Source organism: Cryptomeria japonica, chromosome 2 (genome assembly GCF_030272615.1).
Source record: "Cryptomeria japonica chromosome 2, Sugi_1.0, whole genome shotgun sequence".
Taxonomy (NCBI): Eukaryota; Viridiplantae; Streptophyta; class Pinopsida; order Cupressales; family Cupressaceae; genus Cryptomeria; species Cryptomeria japonica.
Window position 1 is genome coordinate 1,984,293 of NC_081406.1, and position 21,890 is coordinate 2,006,182.

At 34.9% G+C, this 21,890-nt stretch overlaps 1 protein-coding gene across 1 annotated transcript in view; it reads left to right on the top strand.

The window, feature by feature from the left end:
* Positions 1-14,064, top strand: part of LOC131050940 (uncharacterized) — a 99,569-nt gene extending 85,505 nt beyond the window's left edge. The window contains exons 5-6 of the mRNA XM_057985259.2: positions 13,462-13,580; positions 13,671-14,064. Of these exons, the coding sequence (XP_057841242.2) occupies positions 13,462-13,580; positions 13,671-13,881 (330 nt within the window). The 3' untranslated portion in view covers positions 13,882-14,064. The remainder of the gene's footprint in view (positions 1-13,461; positions 13,581-13,670) is intronic.
* Positions 14,065-21,890: the final 7,826 nt, after the last annotated feature.

The following is a 21,890-nucleotide window of genomic DNA, read 5'->3' on the forward strand; positions in this document are numbered from 1 at the left end:
TATAGTTACCTTGGTTTTGTTGACATTAATTGTGAATTTATAATTCTCACAATGTTTTTGGAGAGCATGGAGTTAATTTGGGAGGTCAATAAGAGATTATGAAAGGAGAACAGTGTCGTCATACATGGTTCAACCTCACATCTGCTAGATCTTTAAAGTAGGGAAATTTAAATAATATTAATCATATTGTGGTTTTGAGTTGTAAGGATAGTTTAAAAACCGCGACTCAACAATTACTTAGTTGATCAAAAAACTTTCAAAACTTAGGACTCAAAAAAAATTGGGGGAAATCTCAACAAATTTATCACACATTAAAATACATCGATTTTTTTAAATATGCTGTAAAAACATGCATATTACTGATTATATGAGCCATATTACTGATATCCTTCATACATATATCAAAATTAAAGTTCAATAGACTTCATAGACCAAACAATGACTTCAAAATCTCAATACATATAAACTTATAGTTTCAATATTAACAATTTCTTTTACTTACAAATAAACAATTACATACCATATATCTACTCTTTGCCATTACAATATTATTTTAGATTATGTATGCATTACTTTTTTATTTATTGGTAGATTAGGCATAAGGTAGCCATAGCCCATAGTATTAATTGGAAACAAAAAGATACATAGTTAAAAAAGGCATTTCCAATGGAGGGGCAATAAAACATCTTTGCATTGCAATTGTTCTATATTTTGTGCTATCCACTACTATTCTTGTTACATACTAACTATTTTAACATGACAAAAATTTTGCACCTTTTAATTATCTTTTGTTTGCTCATCCTTGTCACTCAAGAGTTTGAATCCTTGGGATCAATTGTAAAGGACCAATCCACACTAGAGGAATTTGACACCCTTGCAACCACTTTTAGAAGCTACAGACCCCAGTTTGTCCTTTTCTTGCTTTCCTCTTCTTCTCCAAGCACTTTGATAATGAATGGCACCCACAACCTTAAGAAATATGGGTTGATGGAGGGCCAAGTGCCCTTTTTTGGGAGAAACCCTCGACCCACATTGCTGATGTTTGCATTAGATTGTCATTGATGTCAACAGTTGAGAAGATGCAGAGACATCCATTGGATAGAGATGCAGCATGATGAATTCCCAGATGAAGTTTAGGATTGGTTGAGATGGTGTGCAGAGACATCTACTGGATAGAGATGCAGCATGATGAATGCCCTAGATGAAGATCAGGATTGTTTGGGATGGTGTGGTCTCAGGTTGGCAAAGTTGAGCAATGATGAGTGCTCCAAAGTGGAGATAAGATTGGACAAAGATGTAGGAAGATGATTGTCCCAAAGGGAGATCAAACTGGTTGAAGTGGTGTTGATGAAGAGCATATTAGTTCATGTTGGCAGAGTTGAGCAGGCTGAATAAATATGCATGGAGTGAAAGGCCACAAAGAAGATAGAGAGGACAACGGAGTTAGTTATTGGACTTGCAAGTGGATAGAGGACAAATGCAAGAGGGCTATGAAGGCACTGGGTGAACTTGAGGTAGTTGCAAGCATGCAGAGAAGTGGAGATGTGAGAGAGAGAAACAAAGAACATAGAGAGCTGAAGAAATAGGGAGCATAGAAGCAGCTACAACACGTGTGGAAATCACAGTGGTGAGCAAGTGCAAATCATAGAAACCTACAATACATTACAGATTATCAAGTCAGAAGCATATTATAGGAAGTGTGTCCCAATTAGAAGGACAAGTTGATGAGTAGTGAGTCTGTGAATGTATAAGAGAGAAGGCGTTGCTATGCAAGGAGTAGACAGATAAAGAAATGCTGAAAAGAAAACAGAAAGTGCAGGAGGCAGCACAAAGTATGTGGCAAGCATAGGAAGTTATCCACACAGAGTAAAGTCAAGAGGGAGGACAGAGGACGAAGGAGTCAGAATAGAGTGTAGAGACCTGAGAGAAAAGAGAGAAGAAAAGAGAGGTAAAGAGAAGAGACCAGGGTGCAGAAAACACAAAAGGTTATACACACATAGTGGGGCAGAGAAAGAGGACTGAATAGAGTAGAGATCAGAGAACTGTGTGCAGAGATAAGAAGAGATCAGAGAGAAAAGGACAAAGATTGAGAGTAGAGAATGATGGATTTTCTTTGACAGATAACAAAGATATGGTTTGCAGGTTAAGGAAAGCTTTGTATGGGTTGAAGCAAGCTCCAAGAGCTTGGTATGCTAGATTGGATAAATATCTTTTGAAGATTGGTTTTTCTAAAGGTAATGCTGACAACAACTTATCCTATAAATTGACTAATGATGACATCTTGGTTATAGAAGTTTTTGTTGATGATATAATCTTTGGAGGAGAAGATGGATCATGTAAAGACTTTTCTATTAAAATGCAACAAGAATTTGAAATGTCTATGATTGGAGAGATAAAATTCTTTTTAGGATTGTAGATTTCACAGACTGATAAAGGTATATTCTTGAGTCAATCTAAGTACTTGAAGGAGTTATTAAAGAAATTTGGCATGGAAAACTCTAAACCGGTAAGTACACCTATGACTACAACTGACAAATTATCACTAAGGGATGAGTCAACATCTGTTAATCTGACTAGGTACAAGTCTATGATAGGAGGTCTACTGTAATTGACACAAACAAGACCTGATATTATGCATGCAGTATGTATTGTTTCAAGATTTTAGAGTAATCCTAAAGAAAATCATGAATCAACAGTAAAAATGAATTTTCCGGTACTTACAAGGCACTACAAATCTTGGCTTATGGTATCCTAGAGATGAAAATTTTGAATTATGTGCATACACAGATGCAAATTGGGCATGAGATGTAGATGACAGAAAAAGCACCATTGGTGGAGCATTTTTTCTTGGAAGCAGATTAATTTCTTGGTTGAGTAAGAAACAAAGTTGCACATCTTTATCAACAACAGAATTAGAATATGTTGCAACAACAACTAATTGCACACAGGTATTATGGCTCAAGCAAATGTTGAAGGACATAAAGGTAAAATGCAAGGAACCTATAAGTATCTATTGTGATAATACAACAGCAACTGATATATCTAAGAATCAAAAACTAAACATGTTTCTATCAAATTGAATTTTCTGAAAGAGAATGTTGAAGCAAAAGAAGTAAAATTGGCTTATGTGAATACTAAAGAACTGTAATGTCCCTACTAGTTAGAGATCATCAACCTGCAAAATAGATTGTTAGAATACAACAAACATATATATACATATAGAAGTAATCTAAATTGCAATCTAACTTTAATACTAAATTAACATAATCATAATTTTCATCTAATAAAAAGGATACGAATGCCATACGAAAGTATGTCCTTAGGCGGCCGTGAGGCTCGCCATCTTGGAACCCCTGTCCTTAGGCGGCCATGAAACACGCCCTCTTGGAACCTATTCCAAGCCCTCCAGGAAATCGAAGATGAGTTCGAATCCTGTCTTGGGTGTAACCTCTTACACCCAAGCCATCCAAGGAAGACCCTTGTCTATTCCTTGCCTTGGGTGATGCCTTCACCATCCAAGTCCTCAGAGGGGATTGGCCAGATCCGTCTCTTCTTGGTTGAGTTTAATCAACCAAGCCATACATATGCATATCAGTGTTCAGTATATATATTGCCCTAGGGATTATCATAATCCCTCCATTAGGCTAAGGGAGTTTCCTCCCTATAACCTTCATCATATAATCACATTTATAATACATTTATGCATTTTATTACTATTTTCCATTCCGTAATCCACATTTACATATTCCTGATTTACATATATTCATAAAACATTCATTATCATATACTCACATTTATTTATTAACATGTATTCCTAACTATTCATTAATATATTTCCCCGTATTCATTAACATACGCTTACATATTCCTTAACACCTAAAAACCCTTCATTAACATAGATATAAAAAATATCCATTACGTATATATTAAATATGCCTTAATTATATTTATTAACATATATATATTAAAATATTCCTTTATTGACATATATATTAAAATATGCATTTAATTATATTTATTAACATATATATTAAAATATTCATTTATTAACCTATATATTAAAATATGCATTTAATTATATTTATTAATCTATATATATATATTAAAATATTCATTTATTAACATATGCATTTAATTATATTTATTAATATTTATTTATTACTTACCTCTTTTCCCCAAGCACCTTCCCTTCTTCCTTACCTCTTTTTACTAAATGAGTTCCTTCCTTGTATAGAAATCATACCTTTTTTTTTTCCCCCCAAAAAATAAACCGTTTCATTCCCCTTAAATATCTTGTAATGCTGATCTTTTGTAACCCTTGGTTTGGGACAGTCACGCCTTCCCCTTACATTGTATCTCCTCATGACAGATTGGTTTAATTTTAAATTACAACTTTCATATTCTAATCACATCCCTTTGTATGAGTATAATCGTGTTTCATTATTAATTTGTCTAATCGTGGCTCTTCCTTTAACTAGTTTGTTTAAACCGTAATTGCACATTTTATACTCTATTTCTTATTTTAATCAAATGAGCAGAAGATGATCCCGAGCGATTGACGGTGTATGAATTATTATCCTTAATGATAAGTGGCAATTGAAAACTCACGATCTGTTTCTTTCTTGGGACAACGATCATGGTAGGAATGGTCTTTGTTTGATAGTTCCTTGTTTCGTTTATATAATACTCTCAACTTGGACAACACAGCCACAAAAATATTCACACTCTTGGTTCCATCCACTCGCCATACAAATAATTGATAATAATTACTCTTATAAAATTATTAATTTAATATATATTGTTAATAAAGTATTTAAATTTTGGAATTAATTTATTATTTTAAATATATAAATCGTGTTTACAATTAAGAATATGTAAATTATGTTTATAATATAATATTAATTTATTTTTATTTGAACATTTCAAGAATATCATTAGTGATAAATATTAATCTATATTAATTAAAATAATAATATTTAATAAATAAATAAATTCCAAATAGAAATTCGTTGTTATTATTATATTGATTAATAATAATAATTATTTCATTTAGGATGTATATAACACTCAAGGAGGGGACATGACAAGAACAGATTACAGATATTTTTACTAAGCCTTTGTCTAAGGAGACTTTTGAATATCTCAGAGATCAGCTTGGGGTTATACCCCCACCGGTAGAGACTTAGACAGTTGATGTTTGTCATCAACCGACAGAACTAACAGAGAAATCTTTTATTCCGGCTTTGATGAGGAGAGCTACTTCTCAGGGGGAGTAGTTGGTATTTTGTATTTGAACCTGGTTTTTGTATTGCTTTGGCATTTGATGTCAAGGGGGAGAGATTGATATGGAAAAACACATATTATTCCTAGGGGGAGAGACTTTATCCCTTGGGGGAGAGATTGTTACTTTGGGGAGAGATATTATGATTTCTGGTTATGATCTCTTTTGGGAGATTATTGGTTTTTGGTATTTGGCATTTCTGTTTTGGCACTTTGATGGTTTTTCCATCTTGTGTTGCCATCAATGCCAAAGGGGGAGATTGTTGGTATTTTGGATATGTTGATATGGTTTTGTCATTGATGTCAACACTTATCAAAACTGGTAAACCTATTAGCACTTGGAGAATTGGCTATGTTCACCGGCAAGCAAGTGACTTATGCACAATCACCGGTATTTGGTTCACCGACAGGATATAATGTTCACCGACACTTAGAATCACATGGAAAATACTTGGTTAAGTCAAAGACATCGTTTGGACACTTTGTCTTGGAGATTTGTTCATTGGTATATTCGAGTTTGCATATTTGCTATTACCGACAAATAGGTCCAGGTTATACACCGATAGACTTATCTATTCCAGATCAGCATGACACGTCATAGAGATGATTTGTTATTATTGTAAATACATTTGAGCCGACATCATGCATCGGATATTGTTTCTTTGTAATTAATTTTATTGTAATATCTTTTAGGAAGCTGACCTACTCAATTGGTCTTAGGTTAAGGTATAAATGTAAGATCTCATTTGTGAGATTAATATATGTGAAGGAAAGAGATTGTAATAAGGTATATGCGAATATCAGCAGAGCTATACACGCAGACATCATTCAAGATTGAAGGAAGGTTTGAAGAAGGCATATCAGAGCTAAACCGGTACTGAATCCAGCATATGGAGATGCTATTTTGAGCAGTACATTATTATTGGATTTAATCATCCAATTGTAGTTAGTGTGACTCCCATTTGTGATTGAGCAGTGAGCTCTAGGCGCTTGGCTTTTCTGTATGTGCAAACCCCTTATTGTATACACATACTATCTGCAGTAGTATCATCTGATTGTGGGTAAGGTTTCCCACCGTGGTTTTTTTCCCTTACAGGGTTTCCATGTACAAATATTGGTGTTATGTGTTGTGGATGTTATTGTCTTTCTGTTTCATGCATTAATCTTTACCAGTACTGCAATTAACTGATAAATTGTCTACCGGCATTAAGTTTGGTTTACCGGTATTAAGCATTAAGTTTTGGTTAAGTTAATTTTGGTTTGAATTCATTTGACAATTGATTCACCCCCCCCTCTCAGTTGTCTCCGAGACCTAACAATCTCAAGTGCAGAGAACATATTGTGAGTTACAAAATTTCATTTGTAACAAGGTGTATAATTGTATTTGATCATTTACTCATTGTATGTCATCTGAGTGGGTGCTCAGATTAGGGGTAGGTGGTCCTTTGGGTTGGTGCCCGTAAACATTGTAATCAAAATATTTCATTGTGAGACTAGATTAGAGTAGTAGACTCTAGCAGCATTTCTCACCGAGGTTTTTCCCCACCGTAGGTTTTCCTTGTATATCTGTGTTATGTGTTTGCTTTGTGTGTGTGAATGGATTTACTATCTCTGCTTATAGATCTTGATTTATTAGAACTTTGATCTTTTAGCAAGTTCAAGTTTTTTTGTTAACATTAATTCACCCCCCCTCTCAGTGGTCCATTTGTGTTCCTTCAGCTTCATCCACTATTTTCTTCAATCCTTCTCACCACCTCGGCTTAATTAGTATCTTTTCAACCACCGGAATGCAATCCTTCGACAAACATAACAACTACAAACATAGAGGCTATGTCTATATTTAATCAATGTTTGTGGGTTGTTGACATGAAAGTATCACCTAAGACTATTCTATTAGAATATTGTAATGTTTCTTTAATGGTCATCGTAGTCATCTTAGTCGTCTTTAGTTAGTTTCTATTTTCAGCTTTAGTTTACGATTGTTTCTTTTAGAAACATCGTCTCTTGTAAATTCTTTATATAGAGCTCTCACTGTATTGTTTAATACAATCGAATATTTTAATATGGTATCAAAGCAGGTTTGAGCCTGTCTCCCTCATGGGAGGGCTTAGGTTCTTGGAAGGCTTTTTCGGCTCTCTGTTTTGGTATGGATTTGCAAAGGTGGGTTTCTATGTTCAAACTTCAAACCCATGAAGGGTTTTGACCCGTCTTCTAGGCAAAGATCATATACGATTACATTTTTGATTCGGATCTGATTTTGGCCAACTTGGTTTGTGGGTTGTTCTTGGTGGCAGATTTGTGTTTGGTTCCGGCTAGGGTTTCTACGGGTTTCACATTTCGCGCGACGTTTTTGCTGTGTGGTTTTTTGTGAGGGATTTTGTTTGTAGGTTCACGGGCTTTGTTCGTGACAATTATTTTCTCGATCATGTGGGTTTATTACTTGCGTTTGAAGAATTTGGGTGGCTGCGCGCCTTTCTGCAGTGTTTTTTCGTCATAATTTTCTGAGTGAGCATGTCTTTGTTTGGCAGGTCCTTGTGCATTTGCGTTTGGTTTTGATTTTGCGTTTAGATCTCCCGTGGTCACATGCTCTTCTGTTTTGGCATCGCGATCTCTGCAACGCCCACGTGAAGTGTTTTTTTTGGCCGCGTTTTTTGTTTTGTGACTTTGCAATGACATGACGGGTCTTTCATGCAACTCGACCTCTGTTTCTTGCATGATTTTGTGGCCATGACTTTTATGGGTTTCATGGTTGCATGAGGAGGCGACCGCGTTTTCTTCCGCTTGGTTTTTTTCAACAGTCCTATGTTTCGTGCTTTCTTGGCACAATTTTGTTTACGTGCGACTTGTGCAATGGGTTCTACTTCCTCTGCGAAGTTTCTGTGATTTATCCGTAGGGTTTCAAATGTTTTAACAGTGAGGGATTTCAATGTCTTTTTTTGGCAGCCAAGACTTATGTTTGGTTTTTCTAATTTTTTCCCCCAAAAAAATTATTTCATGGGTTTTAATAATTTTGCCTCAAATTATTTGGTGGGTTTTAATAATTTTTTCCTTCAAATTTTTTGGAAGGGTTTTATAATTTTTGTCCATAAAAAATTATTGTGGGTTTTGTGCAATTTTTGCCCAAAAAATCATTTTGTAAAAGGGTTTTACCTTACCCTTTTCCCTAAAAAATGGAGCTTTTTATTTTGATCCTTGTCTTGGATTTTGTGCCAGGTTTTGATCGATTTTTTACCTCGAAAATTGTGCCAGGTTTTGATCGATTTTTCTCCTAAAAAATCGTGTCTGGTCATTTGTAATTTGCAATGTTCGCGTGGGATTTTGGGTTTTGTTTGATTTTATCCTAAAAAATCATGGGTATAGGTGTTCATGTCTTAGGGTTTTTACCGTTTTTTTCCAAAAAAAACGATGCTTTGTAAACTTCAGTTTCTTGGTTTGGTGATTTTTTCCTCAAAAATTGTGGCTTCTTGCAGTCTGTTTTTGGATGTCATGCTCATTTGCAAAAGTTTGTGGACGATTTGTGTTCTCGAAAAGTTCTCTAGAATTTGGGAGGTTTTGTGGCAGGCTCATTTCAGTGACAAGGTCAATGGTAGGCTCATGTTGCAGAACGTTCTGAGAAGAAGGGGGCAGCCTTCTCTATTTTTTTCTGGGTAGTTAGAGCAATGACCATCAAGGGAGGGTATTAGAATATTGTAATGTTTTTTTAATGGTCATCTTAGTCATCTTAGTTAGCTTCTATTTTCAGCTTTAGCTTACAATGGTTTCTTTTAGAAACATCGTCTCTTGTAAATTCTTTATATAGAGCTCTCGCTCTATTGTTTAATACAATCAAATATTTTAATGCATTCTCATTGCATGTAGATTAACAAAAGAATTGGATTTGAAGAGCTTCGAATGCAATTCAGATATCTCTCCTACGAAGGCCATCTGTGTCAATTTTGTAGTGAGGCAAACAATGGTATCCATTTTTTTCAAATGCTAGTGGCCATCGCATCCTTTCCATTTAATCTCACCTCGCCATAGTTCGAAGGTAAATCATCATTTTTGCTAGTTCATGTGCATACCTTCATAGGGACGTCGAGATCAAGCATCTTATCCATTTTGCGCTACAATTTATTGATACATCATGCAAAGGGAAGGAGAATCACCAACAATATTTCTTCACATGTTTGTCTCCCCACTGTATAGAAAATCTCCAACCATCTTGATTGCCACATTAGCCATCTTATTTGCCTCTTTCTCATCCTTGTGATACACATGATTTACTTGAAACACTTTGCATTCATTCACCAAATCTCGACAACAATATAGAATGTTGTTTTATTTCTAATCTAGACATTTGTTATTTTTGATGGCGTTGATAATTATTAGTGGATCCCCCTCTATGATTAGTTGATTCAATCCAAGTTTAATTCCCATTTGGAGACCTAAGAACACCACTTGAAATTTAGCTTTGTTATTTGTTCCTATTGGAAACAAAATTTCCGTTTCACCAATCACGAGTCATCACGATTTCTAATTATGCAGCTTACTCTCAATAAACTAGGGTTTCCTCTAGATACCCCATCAAAATTTAATTGGAAATTCTTGCTTTCTCATATGGATGAACCCGAGGCTTCCCATGAACAAGGGATTATGAATGTATTATTTTTATTGAACATACTTATCAGCCTTTTTAATCCTAAATTATAAAACAAAAATTTATTTTTGTACATGTATAAACTATAAACTAAATATTTACCTTTGCGCATGTATATCCATTAAATTTGCACCTATCATGAGAACTCAGGTTTAATCTTAGAGATTAATAATGCAAGGTTTACATATACCTTTGATAAACCATTTTTCCTTTGATTTTCACTAAATGTTAGTTATGTAGTCTAGAACTTTTACTAATTTTTTTAATTTTTACTCTCTATGTGGTAGTCTTAAATGAAGAGTTAGTGCAATTCAGTTTCAAAAAATTCTATTATATAGATTGGACAAAATTCTTATGTTTCTGATTGTTCTTTAGTAGTCTGTTTGATTGTACATGTAAGTCTATTGCTGTCCATTTGTAAAACTGTTTTTTGTAATCTCTTTTACGCTTCAATATGACATTAAGAAATTCTTATGTATTTTGAACCATCACACCATTTAATGAATCTTTAAATCAATATGGAATTTGAATTCCATAACATCAAAGGGTTTAGTCGTGTATCCAAACAATCAAGGCTAAAAGGCTAAAAAAATATGCTTCTTTTTTATATGAAACACTGGTTGAATTTTATCTAATGCGTAAGTATCAGCGAGTTTCAGAAATCTATAGTGATTTTTAGAGATCTATCACAAGTCATTTATAATAATTCACCACAATTTTTGGTCAAAACTTAGTGATGAGATTTTCTAGCTATTACTTGCTGAATTTTAGAACTATGGAATTTATATAAAATTTTGTACAGATGTATTTTGTTCAATTGTAGACATTTATTTTAAGTTGTTTCTTTGTTTTCTTTCATAGAATCAAAAACTAGAAATTCACATTATGTGTAGAAACCACTATAATTTCACACATATTTACAAAAGTTTCCTTACATTTTGGTTAGTCCCCTAAAGGTTGAGGACCTCATCATATGAGATAGAAATCAAAGTGTACATATTTGACTATGCCAGGCTTGAAAGTTATTAGTCCAAGCTTGGGAAAAATAGAGAGAAGGATACATATTAGAATTCATTGGGACAAATCAAAATGTAGAATCTTTCTAAGATCCTCTTGAGGTTTGGTTGGTCACCAATGAGGGGGTGAACCATAACAAGTGAGATTGTGGTTTTGAAGAGCCCAATTGGCTAGCCCCTCTGCTACTTTATTGCATTCTCTAGGAACATGGATGAATTGAACCTCCTGGAACTTATCCTGCAAGGTTTGAATCTTCTCCAACTCCCTTGCTATTTGCCAATCTTTGCTATGGTATCCCCGAGGATTAGATTACAAAAGGTTGATAGACTTGTCTTGATTGATTGGTTTTATAGATAAAATCAAATTTCAACACCATACAATATTTTTTGCTAGAGTCCATGATACAGAAAAATTTTGTTGGATAACTTATGTTCAATTTAGAGTGGAGACTTTTGTTCATATTTATGAGTTTTTTTCTTTTGACTATTCAATGAATTTATTAGCCACTGATTTTGGCATAGTTATTTTGTGATTAATTTATGTAATGTCCCCTTTCTAGGAGATAGGCAAATGAGCATGGTTGGCCTATTATTTGGGTTCCCATAGGTCAGCAAAGTGGTTAGGGGACCCATTCAGGGGTCATGGAGCTTTGCAAGGGGCTTTGTAAACCATTTCAAGCACTTAGATGGCAGTTCCTATTTTTTAGGAGGAGATTGCTAGTTGACTGTTTGATCACCGGAGGGTCGAAGAGCATAGCAGAGTGGCTTAGGAGTCTTTATCATTGATTTGAGATAGTCTCCTAATTTCTAGGAGCATCCCTACTTTTTAGGAGAAGACTGCCAGTTGCACTACCACATCCAGTTATCATCCTTGGACAAGTGACAACATTCAGTTTTCAATTGGGGGAGGCCAGGCGTTGGAATTTGAATAAAATTAAATATTAAAGTTTTGGCTTTAATATTTAATTAAAATGGAGCTAAGTGATTATAATATCACTTTATAATAATGTAATAGTTTCATAAAAGACACCATGGCACGCCTCCCTAGATGGATATAAGTTTTTGTTAAAAGGGGGCCACTTTATTAATGATGAATAAGACTGATGAATAAGACCCTTATTGGATTGAACTTCTCTAATAGAGGAGAATTTATTAATAAAATGCAAGTTATGACTTTAAAAGTTGAAATATAAAGTAACTTTATAATATTTCATTATAAAGTTAATTGCACAAAATAAACTAAGGAAACATGTAATAAAGTGCAATTATAATAAGTCCTAGACTTGGATGCCACTTTTAGAGGGGAAAACAAATTTAATGAAAATTATAATGTGACATTGAGTTTCAAAAGTATTTTAATAAAACATTATAAAGTGTTTTAAAATAAAGCATGGAAACCCTAAAAGGTACGTTTAGGGTTGGAGGCAAATAAAGTGGCTTGTCAGGCATTCATTGGGGATTGATTATTCATTTTTTACATCAGCTATTTAGAATTTGAGCCCTGCAAATGGATTTCAGTAGCAGACAAGCCTCCATGGAACGAAAACTCCTTGGGGATCAATTAATTGGACGTCTACCTAGTTCATAATTGTGGGGAATTCATACAGGATTCATGTTTGTTCTTCAATTGAGAGTTATACCAGCATATTCAGAATATTATCAGCAGATTCAGACTTTGTATTGCAGATTTAGGAAGATTTGGAGACCCGCAAAGGTAGTCGTACCATTTCTTGTGCCAGACGTACTTGCTCCTTGCTGGCCATATCACTTGCAGCCCTTTGGCTTCTCCATTTGGGCCATGCAATTCAGTTGAAGGCTGGAAATTGTTCTCATCTTCATTGTGAACACTTTCCTACAAGGATTTTATGCATTCAACAGGCTATAGATGTCAATTGGGGTCTAGATCAAGGATTCTTTGTGTAAAATTCAGGAAATTCAATAATTTGGCTTGGAGGCCAGGCACATTTCTTAGCAGTTTCAGTATATTTGTTTTTAGTAATTATTGTCGAGACAAATAAAGTTCATTAGAGCCATTTCCAGCTTCTAGGTTCTCTTAGATTGTATTCTGCACCAAATTCTTCAATAAAGTTTTCTCCAATTTGGGCATTGGACACCTGGTATGCCATTCTACTATTCTGGTGTATAAGAATTCTTAATTCTGAAAATTATTCTTCTGCCGTTCTTAAAATCAGAATTCTGAAATTAAAAATCAGTCAATTGTATTCTTGCATTTTGCTTTCCCAGTGTTGGTTTATTGGCATTTGATCATGAATAAACACTATGCAAACTACTGAAAACAAACCCAAGCAAAAACCCTCAGCAAAACATCATTACAGTGAATTGGAAACAAGAAAAAATTCAGTTCAGACTTGTTAGGGATCTTTCAATTTATCTGTTTAGCTGTTTTATTATATTACCTTTCACTACTATCTTTGCTTTTATATTAAATGACTGATTTTTGTATTGTTACTTGATCTGTACCTACTTGACGATTGAATTTATCAAATTGTATTGAAACTATTCATACAGGTACTATATAATTTTGCTAATGCAGAGGGAGCTCTTGATGGGAGTTCATTACCATGCTATTTTGGTTATGCTGCAGATTTGTATCATTTTGGGCACTTTGCTATGAAATTCAAAACTAGGTAATGCTATTTTCATTAAAAGAATTGGGAAATGTGTTAAGGTACATTCATGATTTGAATATCTAACATGTTCCTTCATGTCTTTGGAAGGAATGGCAAGATTATAAATCTCAAAGGCTACAAGGTATTGAGTTGTGAAGAATTTTTTGATCTCCATCAAAACATTTTAAGAGCTCGTGTATGTGTTGAGATTTTTGAAAGGGACAATAATGTAAGTCTTTGGACCTTTGTTTTATCCAAAAAAGCTAGGGGAAATGTTGCTCCTTGTTGGCTAACTGATAGTTTATTGATAACAGATTGATTGTAGTACTATTAATACATTTGAAACCCAATTTTATGTCCCTTTATTTAAATGTTTTGTATTACTTTTGCTGGCTATTTGTATATTAATAAACATTGTTGTTTCTTATGTAGAAGAAACATAAAGGTGTAATGAATTTATCAATCACACCTAATATACATCCATTTAATTTTTTAATCACAACATTTTGATACAGTATTGATCATTATTTGTGGGATTATAAAATCTCACCTGGGGTTTTTTTGCAAGCTATCCATTCCCATTAATTTTTAAGCTCAGGCATATCGTTATGTATTCTTGTTTGCATGACGTATTTATCCTCTCTTCCCTGAAGGTAGATAGAACCCAACAAATTAGAGATGATCCAAAAGGTAGTTAAGGGTACCTCCCCTTAACAAGACCACCTCCTAATTAGATGACAACTTGATGGGGTCATGATTTCTTTGATATTGGAATGTAAGACCAAAAGATACAATAAAAAGCTTATATCTGAAATTGGATACTAAAATCTTTTATCTTACTAAGCCACAATTCTTAATCACTTGTCCAACCGACCAAGCATGTGACTTGAAAGTTGAAAACATTGTTCCATGGAGTTTGGGAATGGGGGGACCATGGAACCGAATTTGGAGATGGTGGTGGGCTACACACATGTAGGCACACATTTGCATGCACACATGAATCCACACACATGGACCAATTTTGTTTCGATATTTTTCTTTTTAAAACTAGGGAGGTGTTTTGGGGGAAGCACCCTCAATGGAGGTCTTAGGGGTGATATAGGGTTGGGTCGAGGGTTAGAGCCTTTGCCATCAATTCCAAATTAAGGCCTTTGAGAACACATAAGCATTCATGGTACATGCCATATTTTATCACTATGTTTTCTCAACACAAATCCCTCATCATTTTTGATGAAATCTTCATTCTATACTTTTAGACAACTAACGATGTGTTAGACAAGGTAATGAGATTGGAAAATTAAATGAAAATGGAGATGCAAAACCAAAATTGTTAATTCAAAAACGTGTTGAGATTACATATTCAACAACATAACATGACTACACATGCACACATGGGCTGTTTTTTTATTTATTATTTTTTTCTTTTTAAAACAAGAGTATGGATTTGGGGCTAGTGCCCCTAACAAGGGTTTGAGGGGTGTTAAGATGCGAAGTTAAAGGGTAGATTCTTTGCTACAAAGTCCAAATTACGGCCTTCAAGCCCACACAAATATTCATGGTACATGCCATTTTGCATAATTTATCACTATGCTCTCTTCGATATCAAATTGTTATCATTTTTTACTAAATCTTCATTGATTAGACAACTAATGATACGTTAGGTTAGGAATGAACTACGATGATAACAAGCAAACGAAGATGCAAATCTAAAATTCTATTAATTTTAACAATGTGTTGAGAAGTACATATCTAACAAAAAAACATGATTGTTCAGTTTATCTCCAAGAGTACTATTCAATTTATCTCCAAGACGATTGCTTAAGTTCTACAAAAGAATAATATTTGTAATTATAATTATAATATTATTATTGCACATTTACAATACCCTAGGATTGTACACAATATTAGAACCCCCCTTAATCTATAGGGATTATAGTGAGACCAAGCCGGCCTTGGAATTTTTAAACTATTCTCTTGCAAGCACTTTTTAAAGGATATTAGCTGATTGCTCTAATATATCATGTAATGTCCCCTTCCGCTGAGTAGTCGGAAGTGTCCGTTTTAGCCAAATTTAATTCCCATAGGCTAATTTCGGGTTTTGTTAGGGAATAATTTAATTAATTGAAGTTGTCCAATAAAGCATTATTTCCAGATGACATTATTTTAATTAATTAAAAAAAGGTGATTTAAGTGATATAAAAGGATAAATATTATAAAGTCGCTTTATAAAGGTGCTTTATTGATTTATTTAAGGCGGGAATAAAAAAAGTACTTTTGGGAATGTCCTATGGGAAAATATAAAAAGGTGAGTTGGAAGCTTATTTGCATATGTTGGATTTTATTTTCTTGTGAAGACTTGAAGCTTTTATTGAGAGAAAACCCTAGGATGAAAAACCTAAGGGAATTGGTTTTGATGGTGAGACATCTACCCTAGCCGATTTGAAGGTGGAAGCACATAGGTTTCACATAGGTGCTAATCAATTTGATAAAATTTTTGAAGGTTTGCAGGCAAACAAAAAAATTATTATGTCTTTGATTTTGAATAAAGTCTTTCTATATTGGTTTTGTTCTAGACAATATTTCACTAAGCCTAGGAGGTTAGAGAAATTTTAGGAGTAGTTGTTTGATTTTCCTTAATAAAGGGAATTTGATCAAATTAGTTTTGGGCTTTAACTAGCCTACTTTTGTGTATAAAAGATGGGCAATGCTTTAGCTTCAAGACAAGGAGAGTTCTCGTGCAAATGAATCATACATACAAACTCTCATTAAGATATATGACAGCCATATTCTTTGCAAAAGTTTGTTGATATTTTTGTCTGATTTTGCTGCATGAATTTCTTAGCCCATTGTAAAGTCTTTGCCAACGCTAATTTTGTATCAGAGTGGTATCAAAACCATGGAATGTGGCATGATAGATTTGCAATTGGAAATGAGAATGGGCAACTCAAAGACCATCCACTAGAGGGGGAGCCACCAAGATTCAAGTCGTGATCATGGTGCATAATGGCACCAATCATCTACCCTAAACTGTGCTTGCAATTGGGTGTGTCTTTGATTCAGGCATCTAGAGAAACCACACAACAATGTGGATGATGCACCATCACAGGGAGTTTTGACAAAGGGGCTTTTAAGAAGCATTTATGATTACCATTAAGCTATAAGTGAAGGGATTTTAACCAAAGAATCAGTAGAAAGGCGCTATTGAGAATTCCTCAATCAGTGATAATAGGGTGGATAGAACCCTTGAATTTGTGTGGATAACAACACCTATAATAGTTTATTGATTGTGATTGCAAAACTATAAATATCAGATTTCTTGGCATGTATTTCTTTTGAAATGATAGATAGGTCCAATCTAAACAATTGTCCTCAAGGCAACTTTGAACCTTGGCCCTTCTCAAGAAAACAAGATATTCAATTTGGGTGTTATCCATTATAGTTGCATAAATTTCTAGGACATTTAACAAGTTTTCATGGTGTTTGATCAAGTTCATCTGCAATATTGTGCTACTAATTGTTGACGTGTCTAAAATCGCATTGCTACGACTCCATCCAGCCAACGCAGAATAGAATGATCTCGCTGAGTATCCTATCCTCTCTTGAGATAAGGAAATCCCTAATGTTGTGTGAATTTGAATAATGGGGATGACCTCAATGTTTTGGTTGTCAGGTCTTGACAGCAAGATAGCTCAACGGTTGATGTGATTTGCTGGGAGCACAAGGGGACTTACGTTTTGCAACAAGGTGGTCTGTTGCGATTCTCAGACTACGAAATAAAATCAAAAGGGAAGGGTTCAGGAAGCCTAAGGACAAGGATGATAACAGCTGATGCAGCGGGTAGACATATTTCTGCATTGGTAGCTGGTGTTCCTTGACCTCGTCCTCTTCCACAGACTTCGAATGCCATTTCTTTGTAGAGAAAATCTCCTCTCACACCTACATGAGCTATTTCATTTTTTGGTACTACTAAGTACTAACAATATAGGATTAAAAAATAATTTGCTTTTCATATGCAATCCTTAATGCTCTATGTTACAAATGCATTAAACTCACAATGTAGAAATTAAACACCAACAATTGACTATGGGACAGTAATTACAACATACAATTTTGTGAATATAACACATCTTCTCCACTTCCCACGGTACACATTTCTTATGCATCATAAAATAAACATTTATGGTTTCCTCATAAATGAGGGTATAATGATTTACTATATTCCTACTAAGCCAACAACTATGCTAAGACAACAACTAAATTTTGAGCCACACACTACTCGTGGTTCCCAACCGTCGCTTGAGAGCATGGGTTGGAACAAGGAGGTACATGATGCAGATAGACATGCAATTGGCTAGCTTTGGTAGTATTGCACCATTCTATTCTTTGCAGCCAGGTAATTATTTTTTATTTGATTGTTTAAATTTATAGTTTTATTTTTTATCTAATGAATTTTTATTGGACATACTTATTTAATTTATTTGTGACGTGTTTGGTCTCCTTATTGGTAGTTAATGGTTGATGCCATAACTATTTGTGGGACGGGGTTTAAAGCCCCTTCTAAAGCTGACTTAAATGGCTCAATTTTGGCAAAAATGGTGGCTGATGTAAAAGCCACATTAGAGGAGCAGCACGAGATATGGAGCAGGAAGGGTTGCACCATCATGATTGGGTTGGATTGATAGAAGAATTAGGACTCTTGAATTTTCTTGTTTCTTCCGCAGATGATTGATCATTCTACTTCCCCCAATGCATTGTATAATTTGAGTTTGATTTAGTGATTAATATATTTAATTTATGGTTTATTGAATCATTGATTTTGCTTCATTTTCAAGTAGTACCTTGTTCCTCAAGTCAATTGATGCTTCCGCACATTCATAAAATGCCACATTCCTTTGTGAGGCTATAGAGGAAGTCATACTTGAGGTGGACAAGGAGAATGCAGTTCAATTGGTGGCTGATAATGTAACAAATTATGTTGCTGCAGGTAGATTATTGATGGAGAGGCACCCAACTATATTTTGTTCTCCATGTGTCACCCATTGCCTTCACCTCATATTGGAGGATCTTGGCAAGATTCCATGGTTCAAGACGTGTGGATAAGGCCAAAAATATTTGTAAATTTGTGTACAATCGCACATGGGTCCTTAGCCTAATGAGGCAATACATGAGGCAAAAGGAGTAAGCTCGTCTTGTAATCACTAGATTTGCCACTAATTTCATCATTACAATCCTTGATTTGGTCAAACGCAGCTTTGAGGAATATGTTTGTTGGTGAGGAGTAGACTTCCTCATCCTATGCTACGACCACTATAGTGATTGATGTGGTAGATTGCATTTTTGATGAGTCATGCTTTTGGGCACTTAATGCAGAGATTGTGAAGGTAAAAATTTTATAAATTCTACATTATGTTTTTCTTTTTATTCATATTTTTATTTTATTTTCTTATTTTCATTCACACTCAAGTTAACTATTAATGTTTCACAATATTTGCAGTTCATTGAGCCCTTGGTAGTTCTCCTACGAGTTGTTGATGGGAAGAAGCCTGCAATGGGCTATATATATGAGGGCATGGATAGGGCCAAGGATGCCATTAGATTCGTCTAAGGAGGAGATGAGAATAAATATCCTCCCATTTGGGATATCATTGATAGGAGATGGCACCTCCAACTTCACAAGCCCCTCCATGCAGCCACTTATTTCCTCAATCCGAAATTCCAATTTGGCCATGATTTCAAGGGCGATGAGGAGGTTCTAATGGGCTTTACTTAGTGATAGAGTGGATGTTGTCTAGGGATACCAACACTATAGTCCATGAGATAGAGGTCTTTTCTAATGCACAAGGAGATCTCTTTTCTCGTCAAATTTGCAAAGAAAATTGGACAAAATTGTAGTTGGGTAAAACTATATTTTAAGGGCATAATTTTATTTTCATATTATTAAATGTATAAACTTGAAACTTGAAGTCTTAAAGTTGGAAATGAGATTGATTTTTTTTTGGTTTTTCTCATCTTGGATAGATGGTGGCAAATGTTTGGTGGTGTTGATGTGTTTGCTAGGCACATGCAAACTCAAAATAAAATACCAAAAGTATCTTATCCTCTCTTTAACAAAATCTTTTGGATGCTGAAGATTTGCTTAAGGATCACCCAAAAAAGACTCCAAGGTTCAAATATGTAGGGTCACTACATGTGGATAAGCCTAGTTGGTCATTGTGATTGCTATTTCATCAAGGGGCATTTATGGTTCGAAAAGATTTCAACAATTGATTAGAAGATGGTATGCAATGAGATTTCTTCCTAAGACTACTAAATGATTATCAAAAAAAGGGCAAAAGATGAGGGTTTAGAAAAATTCTAAGCTATTCTAAAATGAATGGATGAAGAAATGACACAAGTGAAACTCAACTAGTTGTAGCATCGTCATACATGAACAACTCCACTAGAACTAGTGCAATCTTTTAAGGATGTTTGAAGATTTTCAAATCACTGCTAACCATAGACACCATCAATTGAATTTATATCAATGATTGAACATTAATCGAACTTGAACACTTTCAAATGCTCTAGTTAACCACACAAGGCTCGCTTACAATCAGCAAGAAAGCTAGTGGTATGGATAACGAGCTTCACAATATATCAAATACTACATACCATCATTTAATCTAATGCCAAAATTATCATCAAAAGATTAGCTTGAGAAGATAGAAGAACCATGCAATAAGCTTCAAGGATTGAACAAAAACACCATAACTTCAATGTTTCATTAATCCAATAGCCAAACAACAACAATTCTTCAAGTCTTTCTCTTGCCACTATTACTCTCCTACTCTATTGCTATTCTCCAATTATTATTCTCTATTCACTATTCTTCCACTATTACTATTAACTTTTACAAATGAAATGAGTGGAGCTTATATAGAACTCCCAAATACAATGAAGGGCCGAGATCGAATGAAGATCAAGGGACAAGATTTTGCCACCTAAACCATAATTAGGGTTTGACACAAATAAAAACCCTATCTAGATAATTATCACCATGAATCAGCCAATAGAAAAAATAGTATGAGTCGACATGGTAATGGAGGAAGCATTCTCCAATAGGAATGCGACACACCACATGTGATCATAACAAACTATCTTCTAGAATCTAGTTTCCACCATCTCTTCTATCTCCTTCATCGGGATCTCAGGTAGAGACTTCAGCTGCTCTTCCATGTGCATGACTTTGTCGAAAGCCTTGACGATGGCATCCTCCCATTTAGGTTCGAGTTCTTGAGTTTTGCTTGTCAAGATTACGAACTCTAGCATATCATTCATTTGCTCCTTAGTTATCATGCCATCAGTACTGTAGAAGATAACCTTTATTCTTTCTTGTAACTTTTTGGATTCTATAACTGTTCCTAGATCAATCTTTCTTCTCAAGACATCCTGTGCTACTCCCACTATCTTATCATGGATTCGATGCATTTCATCTTGAACTTGACCACATCCGTTTCCAATTTCCTCGAAGATTCTCTTCTTTGTGCGAAGCATGCTACTCCATTGCAGAAGGTTAGGTGTAGTTCCTTCTTTTCTTACTTTCTCCCTTGATAGGACCTCTCTTGGTGTCTTCCTTATTACTTGAAGCACTCAGATGATAACATCTCTAGCATGAGTAAAAGCTTTGGAGGCCTCTATGAGTACATGAGTTCTTCCAAGGACTCTTATGACTGTATCAAATGTTTGCATGATGCGCTTCATGAACTTGCCCACTCTAGTATATGACTCTTCTATCCATGTATCCATCAACTGTGCCGAATTCCTCATTTTCTCGATATTATCAACTGACTCTGCAAGAAGCAAGGGAGGTGGTGTAGCTTTTGGACTTTGATGTGTCAAAGGCTTCTGAAACTGCTGAACGTAGTTCCTCCATGCACTTATCTCTTTTTCCAATCTTCTATTCTTCTCTATTTCAGCTCTCAACATATCATTGATGGCCTTCACTGAATCAGTCGCATCACCTATAGCTTGCTCGGAAGTGAGTGGACCCAAGTCAATGGTCTCCATATCATACTCGTCAGCTGTAATCTCTCTGTATTTCTCAACTCTTGGAGTAGCTATTTGTAACTTTCTTGATCCTGAATCATCTCTAATTACCTTTGACATCTTCGTAGCTTTCCTCTTCTTAGTGAGTTCTCGAGTTTGACTTAGAAGACATGCTATGTCATATGTTTTTTCTTCTTCTTCTCTCACTATCACCTCTTGAGCTAGCCTTTCTTTTAGACATTCCGAGATAGAAGATCTCCCTTCTTGAATTTGTGCTCCATCGTACATTTGTCATCTCTAGGT